General features: G+C 36.8%; 1 protein-coding gene across 1 annotated transcript in view; it reads left to right on the top strand.

Annotated features, from left to right (window-relative positions):
* Positions 1 to 26,578, top strand: part of PRKCE (protein kinase C epsilon) — a 301,137-nt gene that overhangs the window by 96,521 nt on the left and 178,038 nt on the right. The window contains exon 2 of the mRNA XM_026845495.1: positions 5,015 to 5,078. Coding sequence (XP_026701296.1) covers positions 5,015 to 5,078 — 64 coding nt within the window. The remainder of the gene's footprint in view (positions 1 to 5,014; positions 5,079 to 26,578) is intronic.

The following is a 26,578-nucleotide window of genomic DNA, read 5'->3' as shown; positions in this document are numbered from 1 at the left end:
AAATGAGTACAATGTACCTAGTCTTAGGTGATGTTCTTCTCTTGGAATGTAGCTAGCTGATGGACTCTGTTATGATCAAATGAGAACCTATAGTAATGAGGCACTGAGCCAGTGAAGATAGTGGTTTATCACCAGTTTACAACAGGTTTCAGTTTGCTCCATAGGACATGCAAAATCTCTGTGCTGGTGCTGTTGGCTAGAAGAAAAAGAAACACCCCCAAGTGCTGAGCGAATGATTCAAGGCTTTACAAGAATGTAAAATCTTCTTCATATTCAAATATGAAGCATTGGTGCAACCCAGATAATTGCATAGCATATTCTAATCTTCCTCATGCATATAAGATTAGAGAGACTGTGTGATTTCCTTAGCAAAATCTTAGTCTAAGAGAATTCTGTATGAGTTTCATATTTTTGGGGGTGGGAATTACATCTTGCAACTGACAGGAGGGCAATGATGAGATTTTAGACAAGTTTAGGACTCAGTTTTTCAGAAGAACAGAAGTTAAAAGATTGCAAAAGAAAACCTTGAGGAAAAGCTGAACTATTTTCATGATCTTCTGCATAGTTTGATTAAATTTTGTATTATTCCAGAATTGCCTAAGAATAGTGATGCTTTGGAAGTGCTGCAGAGAAATATTTAAGGAATTTTTTGTTTGATATTGTTTTTACTGATGAGTATTAACTGAATGAAAAAGAAAGGAAATTGCCTCCTAGATATCAACCAATTAAAGTTGTTTTTAAAGAAAGAAAAAAAGTACTTGGATATCTCTGATATTGCAGGAAGACAGGATGTGTATTGCTTGACAAAATGAAGTTTAACCAAGAAATAGAAGAAATGGTCCAGTGGGCAGTCTGGGCCTCCAGAGACCACAGTTCAGTTCTTGTTTATCCGTAGACGACTTCTATGACTTTCTGGCAAGTCATTTAGTCTAGCTTGTGCCTTTGGGAGTATCTCATTTTACAGATGGGGAACTGTCTCAAAAGGGTGATGAAAATAAAATCCATTAATGACTGTGAAAATATATAAATGCCTTCAATATGCTGAAACTTGGCCATGGTTTCAACATGGGTTTTTTCCTCTGAAAGTATGTCTGGTTTTATGGATGGTTGCCTTTTGTTCCCTGAAACAGGCTACTAATATGCCTTATTCATGCCTGGAGTTTTTCAAGATCTGTGCTGCTTTCCAGCAATCACTGTACTCTTCTGAATACACTTCCACATAAGGATTATTTTAGCAATCTAGAAATTTACCTTTACAATTCATCTTACTTGCACCTACTACAATTCTGTATTTTAACAAAACTCACGGCAATAGCATGGTCCAGTAACACGATAAAATGCTTTGGTGATCAGTTTGCTCAGTGATAGTTCTGTTGCATGTGGAGAATGTGCCGTGTATATGCGAGACACATTGTGCAATGTGTCTTGCTTACAGCAAAGCTGCACTTGTATCAACTTCTCTGTCCCATTCCTAGTTTGCATCTTGTTTTGTTCACTGTTGTTCATTTGATCAGTAATGTCTTTTTAGATACCTTCTCGTAGTGTCTGTCTGCATGTATAAATGCTTGGCTGCATTCAGAGAGAGGTATTTTTAGTCCAAGAGAAGGGTCAGAATCAGAACTGCTGTGATCAGGCTATTCCCCATTGTGTTCAAGGATGTCTGTTATATTCAGCTGAGTTTGGCCAGTCATTCTGTTTCTGGTTACATATGTCGAAGGGTATTTCATATGTGATAACTTTCGGGGCATTTGGTGAAAAAATCATGGAAACTAGATTCTGCTGTATGCATCCTTTGTTACTTATCTATAAAATTACATTGTATAGTCTCCACCTCCTTCTAAGTGCAGTTTAATGTGCAGATTGAATGAAAAGACATGTAGTTTATATTCTAGTAATCTGACTCTTTTGGAGGTATTTATACCATTATATTTTTAGACATTAAATTAGAAACATTTCATACAAAATTAGAATTGAATCATTCCTTTTAATTCCATACTTGCTTTGATACATGAAAGACCTGGGATCAAAAGAAGGATTCCTGTCAGATTAGGGGATTCTGCTTTTTTTTGGGGTATTCTTTTTAAATGTAAGGTCAGCTGAGACAGCTGAACTGCCAACTTCTGGCCAAAGTACTAATTGATGTGACTGATGAGACTGTCAGCATAGGTACTCACTGAAATGAAATATGGGTATTTTATAAACCTGAAAATAAGAGTATGTCCATTTTATTCTCATTGGTATTAGAACAATTTATGACTGAAACATACTCTCATTGTAAGATAGACTCACTTTTATAAATAGTTCATTCTGCTTAGAGCATCAGCAAAAATTCTCAATCAAAAACAATAAGCATCGTTTTTAATAAACTGTATATGAAAACAATCCTCTTGATGGGGAGTGGAGACTTGGGTTCAGTGCTCCAGTCTTTTTCCTGAGTTGCTTCCAGTGCTGTTTGTACTTAAATGGGCAGAACAGATTTTGTGATGGTGGTTACCAGCTCCTCCAGATGCCTGATTCTTCTACAGGGATGGTGTTGGGGTTTTGTATGTGTCTATGCACACTGGGATTTGAACTGCATATTTTACTGAAAGCTTAACCAAACAGTATATAGTGCTGATAAAAATGTAGCATTAGACATGCCTGTCTTTAATACAGCTGTCTGAGTGCTATAGCAGTTTTTTAAAAGCCACTCTCAGCATAGACATCAAAGTCTATTCATACACCTGTGCCTCTGATCTTCTAATAATTTTCCTATTTAAAAAATGCAAAGGGAGAGGAGCAGTGTTTCAAGATCAGTAGCTTTATTTAAAAGCAAAAAAAACCCCCCAAAACAACACACAAAAAACAAAAAAAAAACCCCACAACCAAAACCTCCCCCACAGAACTCATGCTGCCAGTCCAGAAATTGTTAAAAATGTCTTTACTTAATAGTCAACACTTTATTTATGGAAAAACACTCAAGGATGCTTTCATTTTCCTCTCCTCTGAATAACCCCTGGCCTCCGTAACACCTATTTCCTGCCTTGTCTATTTACAATGCAGCTGTTGAGATCATTTGCTTGATCTGTTGGTCTGATGAGATCAGGCAGACCTGTGAACTCCTCTTACCGGCTTGCTTTTGAATGGCACAGAAGCGTTTCTGTGAGGAGCTGGTTTACAGAAGGAGGAGCTTGCATCACTATGATGCAGTCAGCAGCTGTGGCCCAAAAGAAGGAAACAGCAGAGGTGCTCCTCATGTAAAGGTCCTCTCAGGTGATGAGTGAACCCTGGAGACAAAAAAGGTTGCCCTGTGAAGCTGTCCGCTGAACATTGACGGGCAAAGCCTGGCATAGCCTTGATGTTTTGGCATTTCCTTCCTTTCCTCATTTATTTGCTAATTTGCAAAGACCAACAGATGGGTCTCCCAAGTTATTAGTGTGAAATGGTGATCTGATTATCATCTTATTCTGCTCTAGTGCCATACTCTGATGTCACTCGTGACTTAAGGGGCAGCTCAGTGTCAATTGCTGACATCGGCGAATCAAGGCCTGCAGTCCAATGTTGCGACAAAGCAGCGTGGTGCGGGAGGAGGCTGTGGTGGGGTGGGAGGGGAGGTAGCCTGTTCCCAACCACAGGCCCCATGTGCGGTTGCCTCAGTGTAGCAGAAGCATCAGGAAAGTTCTGGGGTTTCTGTCCGTTGAGAGCAGGACTTGGCTGAACTCCAGCAATTAGGCACGCTCCCTTCTTTTTGCCCTGTGTCTGTTTGGTCTGGCACCGACAAGGACCCATAGTCCTGCTCCCATGTCAGCCTCAGGACTGCCAGCCTGTGCCCCAGCGATGCTGCAGTAGGACCCGATCTCCAAGTCCCTGCAGCCCTGCCCTCCCCAGTCCTGGGCCCTGCCGAGCTGGGCCTACCTGTGGGCCCACATGTCAGCCTGGGCCCGGGTCTGGCCTGCCCCCATCCCCAGGCCGTGCCTGATCCCCAGGGCTGGGGCTGCCCGCTCCTGGCTGGAGTGGTGGGACAGAGGACAGGCCATGGCAGACGCGACCCCTTGAAGCACCCTGTCAGTGGGCATGCAATTTTACCCCTGTGCTTTACATACTATATTTTCATTCTCTTTTAGTATTAATGTACACCACATCGCTGCACTCAGTTTCTGAAACTGTGTGACAACTGCTACGTGACAGCTATCAATTACATAGTGTTTTAGTTACAGTTTAATTTTTGATATGGTTGGCTGCAATTTTTGTGTGGTCCAACATTAGGATACTCGAATCCAGCACTATTTAGAGTGTGCTACAATACAGGACGATTTGTAATGAGCTCCTCATTGCAGTGTCTAAATGTACAGGACTTATTCCCACAGCCTGTTAAATCTTGAAGTACAGCAGCTTGATACTGAGCACCTGTATTTCAGGTTGAGTGGAAGTGATCCCCACAAGAGCAAAGACTCCTTCAGATCTACCAGAACGGTGCAGAAATACAAAAAGGATAAAGCATGTATTTCTTTCTCCCAGTGGGGATACAAAGGGAGTATTATAAACACGTGTTAATCGGCCATATCAGCTGTGTGTGTTCTTTTTCCCTGTTCTGTGACCAGAGCTGATCAGTCTCGTTGGGATCTGACTAGGTCACAGTGTTGTTTTTAGCATTTGCGTAGCTGGGCTCAGTATAAACTACAGTTAAAAAAGTTACTCGGTAGCAGAACTTTTTAACTTTCTTATCTCCTTGGAAATAGTGGTGCAAATGTATGGCAGAACAGTGCTTTGAATATTTGATTTGTAAAATTCACTGGGTTCAAGCTTTACAAGTGCTGAGGACACACACTTTGGTTTTTTTTACTTTAGTGAAGGTTACGAGGTCCTCAACACCTCTTTGCAAAAGGATGCTCTGTTAGTAGTGAACTGTAGACCTGCCTATGTATCCTGCCTACACCTTGGCTTCAGGAGGCTTGGAAACTTTGTTTCCTGCATGTGCAGTCACTTGATTTGGGAGCCCTTCTAAGTTTTCTTCTAATTCTCTTCTTGATTACAGATTGACTTGGAGCCAGAAGGGAGAGTGTATGTCATCATAGACCTTTCAGGATCATCAGGTGAAGGTAGGGACTTTCAGTATTTTATCTTACTCTTTCATGAATGGAATCTTCCAAGGGTCTCTGCAATGGAAGTATTAGAGGAGGTGCTGTGCCAGTATCTTCTTACATCTATATGAGCTCAAGTTAAAGTGAACACTTTTTGATGTATCTGCCTGTGAGTCAGTGAGCAGTTGCAGTTCATCTTACCTTGTTAATCACTGATGGTAACAATACCAGCTAAGAGGACGGTAATGAAATGAGGTTAGTTTAGTAGGATTAATTTCTAGAAGAAACTTCCAAATTCTAATTTTTTGAAGAATGCTAACAATTATGTTGGTAGAAATTATGTCAAAGGTGGAGTGGAAGAGTTTATTTGCTTTAAAATTATTATAATATTTTGTATTTTTTCCACTAGATTTTTTTTTTTTCAAGTAAAGAAATGACCAAAATGTTGTAATAAGAGGTGTTTTCATTTTTATGACACAACAGTTACATGTGGGGGGAAAAAAAACTAAGGAGGATGGGAGAAATATTTATTAAATTCCGAAGATATTTTTCTGGTATAAAGCAGGAACAGAGTGGGAATAACAGAATTTAAGATGAAGCAAATCTGTGTATCTTAGTCATACTCTCAATAATAGCCTGAGCTATTGAAATGGCCTAGATGGCTGGTTTGGGTTTGATTATTTTAAATTATGTCCACTGACCAGCTTTCCCCAGTAGCGCATAGAGATCAACTAGATGAAGTTATCATTGGTTTACAGTAAATAAAGAAGATTCACATAAACAGCTGAAATAGAAAATGCTATGAAATGAAAATATTTTGCCTGGCACAGTTGAGAAACAGTGGAAGAACACGTTTATATTTCTGTTCTTCATAATGAATTGCTGTGCTGTGACCACAGTAGCTTGCAAAACCACATATTGCTATAAATCCTGAATTTTTAAAACCAAAGTAAACTACTATTTAAACTTTACCTTACAGCCACATTTTGTACCCACATAAGATATGCTCTGCCTTTTTTTCTTCCTACATATTAAAGAAAATATCAGTTAAATAGTAGTTTCCACATATCTTGTTAATTGATATGCCTGTGATGGAACTAAAATGTGTTTAAAGGCATTGGTGTGGTTCTGTCATAGGGCAGAGGTAGATGTTCTTCCAACTTTCCATTGATAGTTAAGTGATACCCAGATGAGCATAGTGTTACTATTCCATCACAAGGTGCATTCGGGTGTGTCAGACTGTGAAAGAACAGGAAGAATGGTTTTATGGTTATGCATTACACTATGACACTTGAAAGGTGCTTGGAAAGAAATTGACAGAACTAGAATTTGTGTCACTACATTAACATTTTAACATTGAAAGGGGCACTAGAATGGAAACAAGCCACCACAAGAAAACAGCTTATGAAATGCTGCCTTATTGGGGAGCCCTTGGGAAGACTAAGAGACTTTAGTTAAGGTGAGTTTGGCAGAACCCTGGAGAAGTTGGTGAACTTACAAAATCCAATAGAACTTGTATAATTTTAGAGCTCTCCCATACAATTAAATAGCTGTGGAAAAGTGTTTTGTACAAGTATTGTAAAACTCCCTAAGAAGGTTACAGGCTTCCTCATAAGGAAGATTGGACCAGGTTCGTACAACAGCTTGTAAACTGGTTTTATGCTGATTTGTGATGTTTTGAAATCCTGGTTTTAGCCTGCTTTATTAGGGCTAAGTCCTCAATAATTTTTGATGAGCATCCTCTCGCTTCAGCTGTCTTAGTGAAGCACCTAGTTTAATGTCATCCTGCAGTGAACACTGTAGAAACACTTAACCCACATGGAAAGTAACTTACTCTATGTTTCAAAAATACCTTTTTCATTTGATCTGTGTATATATAAATGTATAAATGTGTATGTAAATAGAATACATCTGATACGTATTTTAAGCATTTCAATGGGGCAGTTCACTGTAGCTGATCTGTATTCATTGACTTTAAAAGAAACATAAGATTAGACTAAACAGATGACTTCTGAGTGGCTAGGGTTGGTTGAGGTGATTGCTACTCTTGACCCAATTTATTAACCAGGATCTTGTTTTTGAATTCCAGTCTAAGTTGTGAATAGCACAGAGTACATGGCATTCTTTCCATTATATGGAAACTGGTCACTATTTCACCTTGAATTCTGGAGGGGAACAAAATGGCAACAGATGAAAGTAAAATTACCTGTAGCCGTAATTTTAACTGGAGGAAGCAATCATGTTGCATGTTTCTCAGCAGTATTTTTTTAAAAAATTGACTCTAAAATTCTCAGCCATTGAGAGGTAGTGTATACTTTCCAACCAGTATTGTCTTGCAACTCTGTGTACTGAAAATTGGATTTGTTCTTTCTATGTGATATATGCAGGTTTCTAATTATTAGCAATCAATAATGTAACTTCAGTTATTTGGCATGTCTAAAATATTTTTAAGATAGATATCCAAATTGTGTTTTGGTATAATTGACTTAAGAATAGGGGAATCCATTAATGTGGGCAGAGAACTTTGTCCTCTCATAGATTGTCTCTAAGAGGCAGAAGTCTTAATTTTGCAAATGAGCCCTTACATGAATAAACTGCTATAGAAATTGAAAGTTTACTTATAAAATCCTAAATGGTGGATAAAAGTAGTACATTCTCAATAATTTTAGTAAGCTTTTACAGAATCACAGAATTGTCTAGGTTGGGAAAGACCTTGAAGATCATCCAGTCCAATCATCAACCATATCCCATCAACCATCTACACCATATGCCTCAGCGCTAAGTCGACACTTACATACTATGGACATAAGTTGTTACCATATACCACATTGCTTATCCCTCTGCGCTATTTGCACTTGCATGGCAAAACAATGAGAACAGTTCATTGTTATAAGATGACTTCCTCAAAAGTACACAATTTCTCTTCTTCCTTCCCTCTCCTCTAAACTGGATAATTCATGGACTTGCATGACTTGTGAGGCTTAGGAGTACAGAACAGATAGAAGTATGGCAGGTTACAAGGGGAGGTAAAGAGTGCTTCTGTCTCTCCCTGTCACATCGAGACAGACTTGTTGCGAGCCACTCTGAGATACCAATAGCAGCATCTGGCAGGTAGTTTTAGGTGGAACTGTAGAAAGAATAGTTGAGTTCCTGGCTTTGCTACTTGCAATTTTTTTCCCATTCTAAAGACAAGCTACAAATCCATGGGAGCTGTAGATATGTACCAGCTTCTCTGCCACTTCCTATATTGTGAAATTTCTTTCAGAACCCGCCTGAAGGAAAAGCTCTACTTCTCCAGCAGTAACAGTGCACTTGTAAGGGGGCAGCCTGGAAAGCCCAACGCTTTAGACTGCTTTCCATTGGATATTTTGCAGCACTGCCAGCTCTCCCAGTGGACAGTTTACATCTCAGAGAATTTGGATTTGTTCTGAAAACATATTTTCTAGAACTTGCTCCCATTCAATTCTAGTATTTGAAGCAGAAAAAGTTGAAAATCACAAATGCTAAACTGTATAAAAAGGCTTTACAAGAACAACAAACCCCATAGGAATGTTTTTATCATCACCTTTTTTACACTATTCCAGTTTTGGAGCCTGCTCGTAGCTTCTGAATGTTTGTTCTGCACTGAGAGGGAGGCTGAGTAACTACTTATTTTAGCAATTTTTTTGTAGATTCTGTCATCGGAACTGTCTGGCCCACATACTGAAAAGAAATGCTAAATAAACTGTTTATCATGTAGAAGATCGTGTTTTCAAAAGTTAGGATTTAAATTTTTCTGTAAAAATTTGAACATTCCCATATTGTGCTTCTGAAAGCAGTTCAGCAAAATAATTTAGCATGCTTTGCTGATTTGGACATAGGAAGAGAGAGTGAACACAGCTCTTAAAATAAGTTTTTTAAATTCTCCATTTTAAACTGTATAACCATTATTTCCATAACACTTGTGATTCAGGTTTTTACAGTCTCTATGTCAAAACTGATCTGCAGGGTTATTTACCTTCTGTAGATTTACTTTATTTAAAATGGCTCTGTGCGTTCAGAGTAAATACATATTTGTGTTTCCCATGAATGGAAACAGCTGTGTCAGTGGAAACTTCCCAAATGGATATGCACTAAGGTATTCATTCACAGGCTAAAATAACTGCAACAGTTAATCAGTAAAGTTCTATTTATAAAAATATTTATTTATAATTATAATACTTTTATTGGAGTTTTTAAGTGTTGACAGATAATAACTGCCCACTCAGAACTTTAAGGAATATTTTAAAAACAAATCCCTTTGGTCAAACAAACAAATGGAGCTTCTGTAGGCCTGACAGAGCATCCAGTAGTATTAGTTGAATTTTTTTGCTTAACTTCATTGAGCCATGTACTATACCATATGCAAGCACATAGGATCTTTAGCGTTTCTGATAACTTGCTTTTGGGAGACTAGATCAAAATAAGGGTGATTGTTACTCTGCCAGAATATTTTGTCATATTGCAGAGCATGTAATCAATTCTGCTATTAACCAAACATCTGGGACTTCACTTTATATATGCAGTTATAAGAAGAACAAACTTTGTAGTGGATGGGTGTTTGCAAGAAGTAATTAGTTGGGAAAGGTCTGTCATATTTATTCTCTGTTACTTTGCAAACTGTATCTAATGATTGCATGGGTTCTTAGTCTTGCGTCTTCATATGGAGAAGGATGTGTGTATCAGTCTTTCAGTGAACAGGAGACTATAAAGAAATGCTGTTTTATTCATCAGTGTTGCTTGTTGTCCGAGGTCATATTGATTTTTCTATGTTAATTTAGTGTTGCTGTAGTGTGTGAATTATTTCTAGGTTGAAGTGCACTCATTGGCTGTTTTATTGACATGCTTTGGCAGTGGTTTTGTGTCTATTTTAGTGCTTATAGAATTTTGTGAGTGAAGGTTTTTGAATGATTTCAGAAATACTTAAGAGCTGCTGTGTAGCTGATCAAGATCCAAATGCAGACTGAACGTTTAAAACATAACTATATGATGACACAATGATTGAATTTATAAACTGGAATAACAGATGGCCATCAAGTGGGTAAGAGAGGTAAATTGCCTGAGGAATGATTAAAAACATTTTCAACAAAGTCAGTTTTTACATAGACTGAAAGACAGATGCTACTATATTTAAAAGCTTGTGACCTCCTTGCTGCGTTTGTCACTGTAGATTTCTTCTTTCTTTGGAATTATTGGTTTATGTGTGACACAAATGTATACAGTTACTTATGGTAGCTTTCGACCAACTTACAAATTAAGTTACCATTTGCAATATGTCAGTATTGAATCAACAGTAGAATGACTTCAGAATGACCTTGACACATTAGTTTTTTCTTAACTGTATTTATTATAGGTAGCATAATAAAAATCCAAGAACTATTCAAAAATCTTTTTCTGTGTATTATGTCTAATCAATTGTAATGATTATTTATAATTTTTAGATGTCCCAGTTTACATTATGCAATTATCTTTCTAGATAATTACAGATTCCCCATTTTAGAGCAGGCAGTTGAATTGCAGTGAAACACTGCAACTTACACTGGAGGTGGTAGGTACTGCAGAAAGCAGCCTCTTGGAAGTTCTTGGTTATGTCTACAAGTTATGTAGTTACAAAGGATTACATCTTTTAATACATTCATCTTCAGATTCATCTGCTCAAAAGATACTTTAGTTTCACGGGATGAAGAACTTAAGGTGATATTTAATGATAAAATTGCATAGATGAAGTCATGGCAGTATTTTGTGAATGCAAAACATTTTGTTTAGGTTGATTATTTAGTCTTTTGCATTGAAATATCCAACAAAGAAGTCCTTGGACTTCTGACTGCATCAGGTTATGTACTTAACATTTAAGTCAAAATATATGAGTTTAGAACAGGTTTCTTTTTATTTGCATGCTCTCAATTTTGCAAATAAAATTATTGCTGATTGGCATATGTTATGGCAGGAGAACGGAAGATAGTATCAGTAGAAGCAGGGTGCTTCTTAGTGTCATTTTTGTGTCTCATACTTGGTAAATCTATAACATAGATACCACTTGTTAATCAGAACATCCACAGGATATGTTCCAGGCATTCAACTTTGATAGAATCAATAGAGCAAGAAAAATGGTATTTCTGTTCCATGTTGCAGCATCCTTTTGCAAAGATCTGTAGCAGAAAATACTCCATGGGTTGAAAGCTATCTCTACATTTCTTAATGTATCCATTTGTCAGAGCTTTTGTTCCTTAGACTATTTTGTAGTTGTTGTCATCATCATCATCATCATCATCATCATCATCATTAATTATTCTTCTTATGCTGTAAGGGCCCAGAAAATGAGATCTGCTTGTGCTAGGCACTGTCCTAACAGAGAATAGCAGAAGGTGCTTACACAGGAATCTTAACGTCTAAATGAGTTGCATTCAGGAGCTAGTCCTTTTGCTTGTTTTTTTCAGGAATTTGTGTTAGTGAAGAGTGGTGTTTTCTTTCACTAATGTCTTCTATTGTAATACAACTTTGACAGGTTGGGTGGTATTTGATAGGGGTTTTTATTATTATTATTTCTGATTGTTGCTGTTTTGGGATGTTCATAGTGCTGTTGAAAGATTCATCAGGTAGACCATGAAGTAGTTTTTGATAGCCATCAGCTGCTGACCTTGGGTTGTTGAACAGGCTGTGAAAGAATGCTTCCTTTCAGACTTTGTAGTATATGACTAGATATATAAACCTCAGCTGAATATTCTTCCAGTAGGTGGAGAGCAGCTCACCTCTTTCTAGAAACATTTCACAGTTTTTTAGAAAGTACAAATTGTTCATTATTCCCATGGATACATCTCTTCCATCAGTATGTATCTCTAGCCCACCTTTGCTATTCCTCCTGGCAGTAGCATCACTTTCTTAAAGAAAGTTTCAAGTTAATCACCAGTTTGTCATTGCGAATAATTGCATTTTAAGATTTTAAGACAGGAGTCAGCCTTCTTTATTGGATTAGTTTTGTCTGTGCTGGTTTAACCACTTGTTTACAAGGTTACCTCTTTTCTAGAATATTGTTTTTTAAATGAGAATGGATGGAGAACCTATTGTATAATGTCCCATGTGTTATGGTAAACACATGGAAAAGAAGATTCCCGAAGTCCCTTAATAGCTTGACTGCAGAGTCCTTCCTATATTTTATTTTGCAGCCCAAAATTTGATTGAGCATTCAACACAGTTATCCTTACCTTCCTCTGTGTTTTACTGTCTAAGAGGAAGCTGATGTGTTGGAAGTGGCTTAGGAAGAGCCATATAGAGTCAGGGGAGAGGCAAAGGTGGAGTCAGGGTGTGCTGCCCTCAGGGGGACCCCATCATGCCTCTGCATCTTCTCCAGAGCTGTAGGTAGAGTGGAAAGGATCTGCAAGAATGGATCTTTTGCGGCATTGGGGCAGGCAGTCTTCCAGGGATAAAATGTAAAGTATCTGTGAAAGAAGGATGCTGCTTGATGCCTGGGAAGCTGTTTACCAAGACTCAGCAAGCCATATGAACATTGTATTTTTAGACTCAATGCTGGGAATTTTTCTGGGAGTTAGAGTAGTCTGAAACTAACTGAACAGGACAGTGCTGAACTGGCAGTGCTAACTGGATCAGTCACTTGACTTGGGTAGGTTTATGAGTTAGAGCCCTTTCACAAATGCAGCTCCCCCTGAAAGTTCTCAGGAATATTGTGCGCTCAGGGAGATGGATTTGAAGCATCCCTATTGTAAAGCTTTCCTCCCTTCCCAGTGTAAAGCAAAATACCCATTCAGAGAAACTAAGCACACATTTGTTGCTCTGCTCTGTTCAGTCTCAGTAAGGAGGATTCTGCTTCTTGTAAAGGCCTAATCTTAGAGTTTTATTCATAACTTGGGTAAGGATAGGATACTACACTAGCTTTTTGTTTTTCCTTCTGTAGTCTTCCTTCCTTTAACAGAACAACAGCAAGCAGTAGTATGTGAGCCAACTTCAACTGTAACCAGAATCTTTGTTTTCAAAACTCATTATGCAGTATCAACTGAGAACCTGTTTCCTTTGAAGCTTTGGTTTTATGTAGGTAGGGTTCAGGGGATTATTTTTTTTCCCCATTCAGCTTTTCATTTCTTCAGTACCAAAAGATCAGCACTCATTCAAATCACAAGTGAGGAAAAAGGGTAATATCAAAGAAATAAAAGAAGCTTAAACTCATTTGCAAAGTTTTCTCCTTCTGCTATGCTTTCATTTTCTCCTCTTAGGAGGAGTAATTCAGAACTGTTACTAATACGTATTTTCTTTTGGGTCTTATTTGGTTTAATCTTAAAATACCTCTGTGCTGAAGTGTGGTTGCTTATTACAAATTTTTCCAGGTTTCCTTCTTTCTCTTCTTGGAACTATTCATCTATTTTATTACTTTGTTTACAACTCGAAGAAATCTTTGCCCATTCAGATCTTGAGTTTCTAGCTTGTTTATTAAAAACTAAAAAACCAGAAGAAACAAAACAAAAATTCAACCCAATGCCCCTCCCACAAGCACTGCATTTATACTGATATGGAAACTTGAAGGTTATGATGCTCAGCCAGACAACTTTGGCACATCTCAAATGAACAACTTCAAATAAATCTCTTGTTTTCCAAAAAATCTGTTAGAGTAAGTTAATGTCGGTAGATATCTGTCATTCATCTGACTCGTGCATATTTCTTTGTTGGTGTGGTAGGTCATGATTTTCTTCTGAGACAAAACTTCACCTGTTGGTAGCATGGCATCTGAAAGCAGACATTTCTGCGTTGTTATCCAAATGGCTATAACCAGAAAGCCTTAGAGGAAGAGCCATGAAATAATAGTGTGAGAATACATATTAAGTTCTTTGCTCTTGCAAGGTAATATTGACTTCAGTAATGGCAGAGACGTTTGTTTGCAAAAATGAAACTTGCAGGCTACCTGGTTCAAACCCAAAATTCTTTTAAAGGTATGAGTGCAAGCACAAATCAGCACTTGGTGACAGTTCAGTGACAATGCACGATCCTTTTAAGCTGCATTGCTCAGTGAAGAGGTTTTCCAAAGGAGGCTTATGTAATTTTGACTTTGTGTGGCAAATGCCTTCATAATGAACATCTCTCCATGGATTTATAGCCATCCCTTGGATTGTATCCAGTTAGCTGATTGAACATCTGGTAAGCATTGTGTGTTTGTAATAAGCCCTTACTTTACAAAGCCGTCTCAAGGTTTTCAGGCAAAGATCGATGACCTTTTCTTGGCAGGCTTCTAGCTGTTTGCCAAAACAAGTGCTTCACAGGGAGCAAGGCACTGGTAGAAGATTTGGTTTGAAGGCGCCTTTGTATTGTACTATAAGAGTTTGTACTTGTTTAAGGAAAATTGCATTAGACTGAAATAGAAAAGTAATGAAACTCATATACGTACCATGTTCCAAACTGTTGTCCCTCTCTTCTCCATTTATGTAGTAAACACTCTGATTTTCTTCCATATGTTGTTTTTTTCCTAAAAAAATTGTGCAAGGTCCTTGGAATAGACATGTTTAATTTTACCACTGTGTATGCCTAGTGTTTGTTTTGAAGAAAATTGGAGAAAACTCAAATTAAAAACAATAGTGGTGTTTTTATATGTAAATGAAACACGAACTAGTAATAAGATTTGAAATAGAAATACATTTTTGGAAATCTGTATATGACTAGCTTCATAATAGAAGGCGCAACATGAATTAATCCAATGTTCATTGTATAGCGTGATGTGATGTCAGAAATACTTAGAATATTATAGTTTATACATATTTGTTTTGTCATACCTCATAAAATACATAAACTATATTCTTTTATGACTTGTTCGTGCTTTGGTCTACACTTGTGTTGTTGCAGTTGTGTGCTCTGAATTGATCTCTCCCTCTTCACCCTTATGCTCCCCAAGAATAGTCAAGTCTGTTTATTGTTAGTATCATTGAGGAAAGAAGTCTTAGTATAGTCTATTTTAATTAATTGGTCAGGGGATGACTAGATGAGGTAATGCATACATTAAAGAAAGGTCTATCCATGTTCCTGGCCATTCTATGTACCAGTGAGTTTGTGAAAACTTTGGGAGCATTAATGTCTTTTGTGAACATTATTAACCAAATGTTTATTGCCTTCAACATAGCCTAAAAGTCTACTTCTGTTTTTAAAATGCAAGTTCTATAGTAGTGTAAACAGTTGGAATCTCAAAAACTATCTATTTTTTGAGTATAGTCTTGAAAGGTTAAATATTGGAGTACAGCTGAAAACAGAAGTCAATTTAGCAAAGTTCTTTCTTAGATGCTCAAAATCTGCATACAGGTGACTATTTGTTCCATGAATCCATTGAAAATAAGCATTAAAAAGGGTTGTAATATATTAAGTAAAGGTAAATAATTTTTCATGTTTTAGAAGTTACTTAAAAGAATCTATCATTTAACTGAAAAGTACCATTGTTATTTATTAGGTAAAAGCCTGAATTTTCAAACTCTTAGACTTTTTAAAAATAATAAGCAGATGTTCTATAAAGATAGCCCCATTACCTGTGGGTTTTTTTTGCCACAGGATCTTAAGTCATTTCAGCGTTTTTCACTTTTCATTTAGGAAGAGTGAACAATGTTAAAAACCTGTGGTGTGTAATGCGGAGTTTTAGTAAAGATAAAATGAAACAGTTGAGAAAAGTTAATACGTTATATATGTAGCAAATCAGCAAAGTTTATACTTGCTGTTACTTCTGTTTTGAGGCAATGATCATGCAGTACAGTGAGTGTCCCAGTAATTAAAGTTAGCGTAATAAAGAACACTACCCATGGGCAGCCCCTGTCTTTAGTGAATATGGCCATCATTAAGAGAGACTATTGGACTGTTTTACTGCTGGGCATGTGGTACTGTTAAATATGTGTGTTTATGCCTCGCAGTGGTAAGCCATTCTTTATACTGTTGGAGAATAAAGCAAACCATAATCTCAATATTTTACAAGTGAGTATTACTAACTGAAGTAAATACGTAGCTAAAAATATTTTACTACAGAAGTAGGTAAAAAGAGCTGCATACAAAATTGCAGTAGTTGTGTTGGTCAGGAGCTTTGTTGGCAGGTTTTGAAGGTTGCACTTACATAGTCAGAGACTTTTTATTTTTGTAACAGCATCTGTACTCATAATTTGGTAGACCTTCAGTCTGTGATACGTCTCTAAGGCATATTAACTAAATTGGTGGATTGTGCAACACAAAAAAAAGAATGAATGCATTATCCCAAACTGTAATAGCGTGAGTTTGTGTTGGTTTGTGTGGGTTTTTTTTATTTAAAGATTTTGCTAATCATAACGTGTTCTTGGAAATGCCTCTGCAAAGGCATCTGCAGTGTTAATACTGCATTAATTGTTGTGGTACTCAGTATGGTTTGAGAGACTTGCTAACATTGCTTCTCCTTCCACCAGCTCTCTCACCACTGCCTCACCTTCATGCAGATACAATTTGGCTGAAAGAGGAGAAATACTCTGGTAAACTGTTGTGCATAGTAGGAGTTACCTCTGAAATAATGAGGTAGAGCAGTTCTTTTTCATAGGTACCTTTAACTGTCCTCGAGAATTTACTCTTTACTTTTCTCCGCTAGAGCCTTTTCATGGTCGCTTTGTACCTGTGGGAGTAAAAATTGTTTTGCTGCTATAAAAGGCAGTTTCTGAACATAAAAATAACAGAGTAGAGCATGTGTGTATTACTTGCAAGTTAGAGTTTTTAAAAGAAAGCTTCAAAGAAAGCAAGATGCAAGTTCAAAAGGGAAGATCGACCCCTTTCATTATTTCTCTGGATTTTCAGAAGGACTATACTAAGGAAAATATCGTAATATGGATGGATACTCTGATTTAAACAGTGCCTAGTCATTTGGAGTTTTTTGATGCTATGACTTTTAGCTTGCTTTCATTATTTCTGCCATGTTTCTTTAATGCATTCTTCTGAAAAAGTGAATTATATATGGTATCAGGAATAATGTAAAATATAATCTGCAGTAGCGTCTTTAACAAACAAGCTGCCTGATATGTTAGACTTTCCGCTATTGCATGCATTACAGGTCCTTGATTTCTGTTATATTAAGACTAGGGTATATTTCTCAGAAATTATTTCTGTAACACACACTAAACCACTAATAAATAGTGAAACAGTATCAGAATCTAGGGCAAAATACTCAGCCTGAATAAATCTGTGGAGTTTCAATAAACTCCAGTTTACACCAGTGACACTTCTTCATCCAAGGTAGAACAGATAGAAATATATCTTTTATATTAGTGTTGCAGAGGAACCCTTTCTACTTAATTCTCTGTCTGTAATTCCCAGATCAATACCAGGAACTTGGATCTCTGCAGTTAATTCTTAAGCATGTGCTTTTCATCTTTATTAGACTGTTTTCAAAAAATCCTTGATACTGCATTTGTTAACTTCATCCCATCATCTTGGAAGTCTGCTCTGCTGTGAATGATGCTATTTAAAGGAAACATCTTCCATGCAATTCATGAATTTTCCATAGTAGATAAGTCACCCAGGGTATCAGTTCACCTCTGTCTAAAATGCTGGAAGCAGCTGTACTTTTCAGAGCAATGTAATCGTTTACATTTGCACAGCAATATCATAAGGCAAGAAAGAACTAGAAAGGAAGAAAGAACTTATTTTCCCATTTAGACTTTAGAAAAAATGAAACTGTGTGAATGTATAATCACTTTCAGACTTTGGTCAGGGTGCTTGAAAATCTAGTCCAGCCCATTAAAAGTATGATGCGGTATTTAACTATTGTACAACAACAAACTGAAGCCATCCTGTTCTATTTTCTGAAAGAGTGCCCATTTAACAGTACAGTTCTGGTAATCCTGTGGAGGGGCTTTATTTGTAGCTCAGTAAAACTCAGATGACTGCTGTGGGATTGTCTTTGCATCTGAAGAAGTTTTCATACGTGGAGGTCAGATTATTAACATCAGGTTTGAGGCTTTGCCTCAGTGGGTGAGTTCTTAGTTTTACAAAGATAGTCCTGTGCATGTCAGTGGATTAAATAGTGCACCTCCATGTGTTCAATTATTGTATTCAATGTTATATTCAGAAGCAGAGTTGCTTCTGAATGTTGCAGTGTTTTGTAAATGTTAGTGTGAGAATCACATAGAATACATGCTGAACAGAAGGAATAAAGGAAGTTCTCAGTAGCTGCAAATAAAGTAAGTAAAATTTAAATGGGGGGTGGTGGTGGTGTGTGTTTTGTTTTTTAAATTTGCAATTTGAGTTTCAGTGTCTGATTTACTTTGGTGTTAGAACAGCTTGTGAATGAAGTAAATTTGTATTTACTTTCAAATGCTTTAAAAGGTTCCTGAAGAGAAATACAGTTACAATTTATAAAAAATTCTAAGGGTTTTTTTATAATTCATTTGTTATGCATTCCATAAGAACAGCAGATTTTGCTGATATCCTTGATGACAGATGTTTGTTTTAGAGTACTCAGTTTTCACATTTTCATAGTTTTTGGAGTGAACAGAAATACATAGTTATAATACTGAATGCACTTCAAGACTGGTGCAACTTCAGTACTTCAGGCAAGGTAATATTATATCACTTGATGTATGTAATGAAATCACTGATGAACTCATTTTATAATAATGTTTATGAGGATAGGATTGTCTGGTTAAACCCCATAACTGGAACAATTTGTACATCTGCCATCTTGTCTTTGGGCAAGATTCTTCTGTGTGTCAACAGACTTCTCTGGAAAATAGGAGTACACTGCCTATTGTGCTGCAAGGCTAATATTAATAAGTGAGTTTTCTTTGAAAGAGTTTATTAAAGACTGGAAAAGGAATTGAGATTTATATTTATATCTTGTTTTCAGTCAACCAAATACCGTCATTGAAAGATCAGAAAGTACACTCTCTGTGATGTGATGAACCTCCAGTTATACAATTTATCCCTGTTTCTTTTTTTTTTTTTTTTTTGGTTTTTTTTTTTTTTTTTATGGTTCTTTATGGATTCATTATTGTTAAACTCTTTTGCTGGCTGTAGTTGTATTGTAATCAGGGGTCTTTTTTCAAAACCCTTTGTCGGGACATTTTACTGAGTATCACACCTTTGTGTACAAATGCAGGAGTTATTACTTCTTAGTTATGCTTTCAAATTTGAGAGTGGCCACTTGAGCAAAACAAACAGATTCTTCTCCCAATGTGCAGGGGTGTAGTGGATATCATAATTGATCTTAAACTGGCAAAACCAAGACAAATCAAAAGCTGAAGATTGTAGTAATGACTTTCAGAATTTAAAGATTAAAAATATTTAATTATCATTTGTTGGGTTTTGTTTTTGTTTTTTTAAACAAGGCTGTCCTCTCTGGTTTGTATTATTAAGGAGCATAAATTAGGCATGTTCAGGGAGGGTCACATATCTAATATGTATAAGATACATTTTACTTCTTCATTTAGTCTTTGTGAGATATAATTAGTATCAGAAACAACATTTCTTGTTTTGTTAAGATACTGCTTTGGAGGGCTTGTTCATTTCAGAAGAACGTATGCTAAATAATAACTAGAAGTTATTTAGCTGCTCCTAGGTATATTAAGCATTTCCCTTATTTGCACTTGAGTGTTTGACTAAGTTATGTAAGGAAATCATAGCTTGTTCTTCAAGTATTTTTCCTATTTTTTTGAGAGGGAGAAGGGGAGGGAGACCTCACATACTAAGTAGTATCTTGTTTGATGTCTTCTCTGAAGGACTGTGCGCTCACAGACTTTCCTCCTCGGATATCCAAGCCATTTGCTATAGTAGGATGTGATTCAACTTTTCATGTTTCTGTTTCCTTGCAGCACCACAGTCCTCATTATTTACAGATTTCTAACTCTATATTGCTCCAGAAAGGCTGACTTGGGGTATGAGCTATCAAATAGCATGGGGCTATGTTTCTGTATTCTTTTCAGGCTTATCACCCATTTCCTGGGCCTCAGCAGCAGTCTGTGGAACTCTTGTCACCAACTGGAAAAATGACTTGAGTTGTGGGGAACATTGTTTCCTTACAAACTGAAAATGCTGTCTCAGTGAAAGATTTGAAGTAGGAAATACAAACATCTTTCTTCTGTGTCAATTTAGCTATACATAACAAACTATGGAAGGTATTGGAAAGTGTTTTGTTTCATTGCTACTGCTTTTGAAGAAAGACTTTTAAGAATCCTGTATAATTTGCAAATAACCTTGTGAAAAGCTGATGCGGTTAATACTGTCCAATACATTCTACAGTAGTGTCTCTACAGTGTTAATATTTTTTTTCTAGGGAACAAGACTCTCGATTCCTAATTTAATATATAGTAAGAGTAGTGGAAGCAGTTTCCCTTTACTCTGTGTATGGCAGACATACAGGCTATAAAAGTTGAGTTTGAGAACTTGCATCTTTTTTTATTTCTTTGCCCAAACTCTTTTAACCATATAAAATATCAAAATGTAATTATTTTGTTACGAAATTATTTTTTCGAGTTACGAATACCATATGTTGCTCTAGTCACAGCTATCCTCTCTCAGGGCTGAATTTACATAATAGTTTGAGTGTTTCCTACTAGCAATACTGCTACTGCTAACATTACCAGAATTGAAGAACTGCCTAAAAGACTTTAAAAGTGAGTTGGATTTGCTATAGCACAGGTGAAACTGAAAATTGTTGCGGCATTTCTGGTCTTAGAAACTTTGGATATCATCAGGCATGCAGAATTTCTTTTGTGTTTGTAATGAGGCCATCCCAGTTCCACTGGAACAATTTTACATCAATAAGAGATTTGGAAGACTACATGGAAAGAATCCAACCTTCCAGTTGCATACATACACTAGAAAGACTAAGAAAAGAATCTGCTGTTAAACATCTGGAATCTGTTTCTTCACTTTGCTGGTATTGATGTCGAGTTTTCTTTTTATTCATTCTTTTCATCTCTGTTCCTGAGAGAAGTACGATTGGGGTTTTTAATTAGAAAATTGAAGTTTCTGTTAAGGATTACTCAGAATAAAGTTAAATAATGGTGTTGTTAAATTCAGTAGGATCTAAATTTTATTACTGGTTTCCTATTTTTATGGCATCCAACTAAATATTTTCCTCCTATTTCCTTCTAGTCTTTCTTCCTCTAGTAACAGTTGAGTACTGACTTCATAGGTTGGTATACATTAATCACAGATAAGCTGAAAATGAATTATGTTGTTAAAGATTAGATAATTCCAGTATGAAATTATTCTCTTAGTGTTCTTAATACTAATATTCTTTTTGGAAATTACTGTTACTTTTGTGTAGCTATGTAATCAATAATATTTCAGAAGATTGTTTTCTAAGAAACCGGCACAAAACCTCAGTAATTGTGAAGAAAGAGATTTTAAATTTTTTTATTTAAGACATCAGCTTGCTTTCTTTTTTCATTTAGTTAGTGCCTATTCTTGGTAGCTCATTCTAGAGAACCCAATGGAAAAGTTGCGGCAATTAAGCAAATGGTCTCTTGAGGCAAATATCTCTCCACAGAAAGCAATGTGGAACGAAGGCTTTTTCTCTTTTTGTTCCTTAACCTCCCTGGGGTGTAGCCACCTATCTCCTTTAGGTTCATGTGAAAATCCTGCCTGGTATCTGTCTGTGTAGGCACTAAAGCTTTAATCGCTCCCGTGGTGCTTTGTACGGGGTTTGATTATGCACAGCTCTTGGCACCAGTGCACAGGAGTAGTGTCTTCTCTTGCTCTGAATGCAAACCCAAACAAAGCTTGTTTTATGCCTTGTTACAATGGGAGGAAGAAAGCAGACGGCCATTAATTGCATTGTTTGAATTTGGAGCTAAAAATCAAAGTCAGACGTCTTTTTCTCCTTGTTACTGTAAGGTTGGATTGAATTCATTATCTTGCTGACTGGCCTGTAACTGCCTTCCCTCGCTTCCTGCTGAGCTGCTTATCCCGGCCCGAAGTGCGTTGCTTCCCCTTCCACTTCCTGCCAGCTTTGTCTCCAGAAGCGCAGACAGGCCAAAGTCTGAGGTCCCTCCACCAGCACAACTAATTCTTACTTGGATATCATATTTGGAGCTGTAATTTCCTGTAAAGCCTTCCTTGCTGAGATCTTTAAAGCTTGCTATAGTCAGGATAAGTAAAAGCAGTTACATAGATGACAGAATCGGTTGAACAGCAGAGTGGATTTTCCTCTTTGATTAGTCTTGGAAAGGCTACTGAAATATGTAATTGTTGTGGGGCAAAGTCACTATTTCAGTGTGGCAGAGAAACAGTGGCTGCCTATTATTTAGAAGTCATTCTTAGCAGGAAAAAAAAAATCATTGCAAATTGTAATATTTGTGTTTACAAGTATTACAAGTTTTAGGGGTAAATCAACCTGCCTTTATATAGCAATAATGAGGCATGGAGCTACCAATCCAAAACACCACTTCTTGTACGTTTTTGCATTTGAGAAAATAAACAGAATTCATAGGAAAAACAGAATAAATAGGAGATACTGTTGTTAAAAGACCCTTCAGATTACAAAACCAAAATTAATCTTACCATCAAAAAGCTTAAAAAAATTAAAATAAACTGTTTCCATCAGTCAAAAGAACATCTATATTTGTATTTTTGTATTTAAAGAAATAATTTATAACTGAAAAGTGACTTGTGAATGCCTGGAAAATCTTAGTGTTTGATATGTTGCATCAGAAAACCAAGGAGTTCCGTCATGGTTTTATTAAATACATTAATAATGATGATTATAAGAGTATTAAAATATTTATTTATTTATATTTATTTCATATGTATCCTTTTTATGTTCCAATGACCAAGTTACTTGCAGTTTTAGTTCTAGATTATCATTGTGCCTGTCTGAAATCTTCCTAGGGATAATACATTATAGCACTTAACTGAAAGATGCTAAAGTACACAAAATAGCCTGTTACTGATTTTGTGGGCTTTGTCTTGTGCTACCTGTTTCACTGTGTTGTGGTTTCAACTAAATATCAGTGCTCATCTTGGATCTTCATTTTGTACCTAGTTTCCCCAACCACATTCATCTTCATTTGAATGAAGAAAACCTAAGCAACTTATGTCTGTTATGTTTCCATCACAGTTGGTGACAAACCTCCAAAAAGAGCACTTTATTTGATGTTGTTAAGTTTGAGATAGATATATCTAAGTATTTAAATCCCTTGCCGAAGAACTGCAGTTTTGTTAGACTAGGTTATTTGCTTTTACTTCCATTTCTGCTGATGGCCATGAGGTAGTTTTTATATTATATTCCATGTGGCAAAAGCACAGAAATAGCTTTTTTAAAACTAAATAAAAAGCCAAAAGGGAAAACAGAAGATGTTTAAGAGTTTCTGCAAGTAAGGAGTATGAAAAGCTTGCTAAAATTTAAGCAGCAACTGACTATGCAGCAAAACATAACGTAGGAGTTTTCAGTGTTTCATCAACATCTCTTATCTGCGGTATGAAAAAAGTTGCAGGGCAGTAGTATTTTTATATAAAATATTATATAAACCCTAATCTTGTTACTGTGGTCTTATTCCTTCTGCTGGTATAATTGATGTCCTTTATGTGGAAAACAGCGGAGATTTCCTTTGTATGGTAATAGTCGCATTTACGTGGTATTTCTTATCATCACAGGACACTTTTATATGTTGCATAAGCTTTACAATATTTTTACAAGATGCATTTTTACATAGAGAAACAGAGATGCTGCCACACTGGGAGGATTATAGGTTAGCGGGTTGGTGAGTGAATACAGGATTCAGGAAGGTGCCTCAACAAAAAAGTATTCATGACTTTGGACAAATCATCTAATTTACCCCACATCTCAAATCTCTGTGTGTGAACACTGTTATTAAATAGGACTGCCAGGGATAAAATACACGGAAGACTGAAACAAGCAGATAGGGCTGCAAACAAACTGGAGCACATTGGAGATGAGATTAATTCTGATGATGCCCAAGGTAACCAGCCTAAACTCAGACAATCGGGCATTGTGAGGAAAAAAAGCTATATAAAATGAATAGGTACTTGTATGTTTGATGCTATGTGATGGTAGCCTTTTAAATCCTTTTTGTTAATAAGAAAGCATTTTTCTTATTCTAGAGGAAATTGTCGCTGGAAATGTTAATATTTCTGGGTGTTGGGTTTTTTTCTAAACAGCAGTACATTAGAGCATCCAGCTAGTAGCAAGTGCTTTCCTTTTTGCTTTAGGCCATCTAACTATGGAAGATTACAAAGCAGAGTTGCTTTCTGGGAGCTGGGCACTGGAGCTTAAGTTGAGCTCCCTAAAGGAGGACTAACAGCTATATGCTCCCTATTATATTTTCAAATCAAAACTTCTGAATAGTCTGAAAATAAAGTGCAATAACTTTAAAATATGGATTTCTGAATTGCATACATAGATGAAGGAATTGCATCAAATTGTTCTGTCAGGTTAGAAGAAAAGTGATTGGTACAGATTCTGGTTTGCTCTACTTCCCTAACCTGTCAGCTGCTGCTGAAGGCTAAGACAAGGATCTGGCGTGCAGGTTTTCTCCCATAGGATCAGCACTAGGCAGTCTTTTTAGTGTTTCCATTAACACTTTGTCACTTCAGAGATGTGTTAGAACCCAGAGTATGCTTCACCTGTGACCTCCTGGAGAAGAAAATCAAGTTTGGGATATAAAGTCCAGTAATATTGACATGAAAGTGATTCATTTTAAAACTATTGAATTAAGACTGGGTCTCTTCTCAGGATCCAGTGCTGTGATCCTTATTGACACAGGACAAGTGGGGATTGCTAATGTGCAGGTTGCACATGTGCAGGTCCTTTATCCTATGTCTCACCTGCATGACACAAAGAGAAGAAGCAGCAGGTTAATGAAAGGGTGCTAATTAGTGCGGTATTTTAATAAAATGTTCCACATTGCTGATTTAGTGTAGAGTGTCAAAGTAGCTCCCTCTTGCTGAGTTTTTTATCCTTGTGACAGTCACTGTAGCATAAGATACAGACAGTGCCATTGCCACGCTGAGTTACTTGAAAACTCTTGGAAGAAGAGAGCAGTTGATTATGAATATAGCTGAAACATCCTTTCAAGCTGCAGAAGGTCATATTTGAAATAGGCAGCATGTATGCTTTAAGGAGGTAGAAGGACAATTCTATGGGTCCTTCCTGGACTACTGCTTAACTCCTTTTGTGAGAGAACTTCAGACGATTAGGATTCATACATGACACATTGTTAGAATATAAAATATATTTACAAGAAAAGCAACACAGACGTTGCTTTAAATGATGGAAGAATTACTTTTAAGGGAAGGTCCTTGGAGGGGTTTGTTTTGCTCTTGTTATTCAGAATTCATACACCATTAATGTTTAGTTCAAAGTATTTCAACACAGTGCTTTCACCTGAACAAAGTTGCATTTGTTAATAGTACAGAGAATGGATTTTGATTTGTAATTGATTAACTGTCTTAATGTGTTTGCATCAATTGAAAAATGCACTTAGCACAAGCAAAAGCACAATATTGCTCCAAGTAATTTTCCAGCCCTTTGTGTTTCAGTGGCTGGATGGCATTTAAGGTAACTGTGCAATGTAACAGATGCTGATTTCATCCTATATTGCTGTCATGGTAATGACTAATAGTGCTGATAAAAGGCAGTTGAGCATTTGCCTAGGGCATGGAAAACTGACCCTCTGGGGTGAACTGTACCATGATGTCAGTGTTGTTTGCAATGCATGGATTCCATCACGGCTCTGCATTTGTCCCATCTTTAAATAGTTCTTGCTTTATGCAGAAGTTCTCTATTCTGATTTACAATAAAAATCTTGTATCTGTGGTGGTGTTTTACTGTGTTAAATTATAATCAGTACTATAGACAAAAGCAAATCTGAAAGTTTTAAAAGGAATCTCCTTCTGTTTTTGATATTGAGGGAATACTTGGGTGGCCTATGTGAAATCAGTTGGTGGTCTAGCTCTAATTCTTCATGGATACATCAAAAACAAACAAAAAAATCCCCATCCTTATAAACAACACCCTTGCTGATACATTCAACATGGAACGAGAACTGAGCTGTGGAGGAATGAAATCCTCTGTGACCTTTAGATACAATTTCTGGAACACTGTCCATATTGGTAGAGAAAATTGTGTACTGTTCACGATGTCATTTTGTTACTGGACTTCAGAACCAGTGCATGGATACAGTTTAAGAAGGGGAGCTCCATCCACTGTTGGCTCATTTCTGAGCAGTTAGAAGAAATTAGACATAGAAAGTTGTATTTGGATACTCATTTAACTCCTTGAAAAGTAATTTCACTGTGTATTACCTTTAGGCATGCAATATACTTCCAAGATTTCTTGCTTTAGCCCTTACTAATTCACTAACAATTTGTAATCTTGCGTGATTTGTGATTCTGTGTATGAGATTGTATTTTTGCAGTTCAGAGTGCTGCTCTTTGTCAGTTGAAAGGAAAAGGAGCAAATATGGCACGGAACTCCACTCACTAACGCTGTCTCGGGTGTGGCCAAGGAAATACTGGTTGATGGGAGCAAACTAAATAAATTAGCTTCTTGG

The sequence above is a fragment of the Athene cunicularia genome (assembly GCF_003259725.1).
Source record: "Athene cunicularia isolate RWA chromosome 3 unlocalized genomic scaffold, athCun1 chr3_part1, whole genome shotgun sequence".
Classification (NCBI taxonomy): domain Eukaryota; kingdom Metazoa; phylum Chordata; class Aves; order Strigiformes; family Strigidae; genus Athene; species Athene cunicularia.
This window is presented reverse-complemented; position numbering and strand designations above follow the sequence as displayed.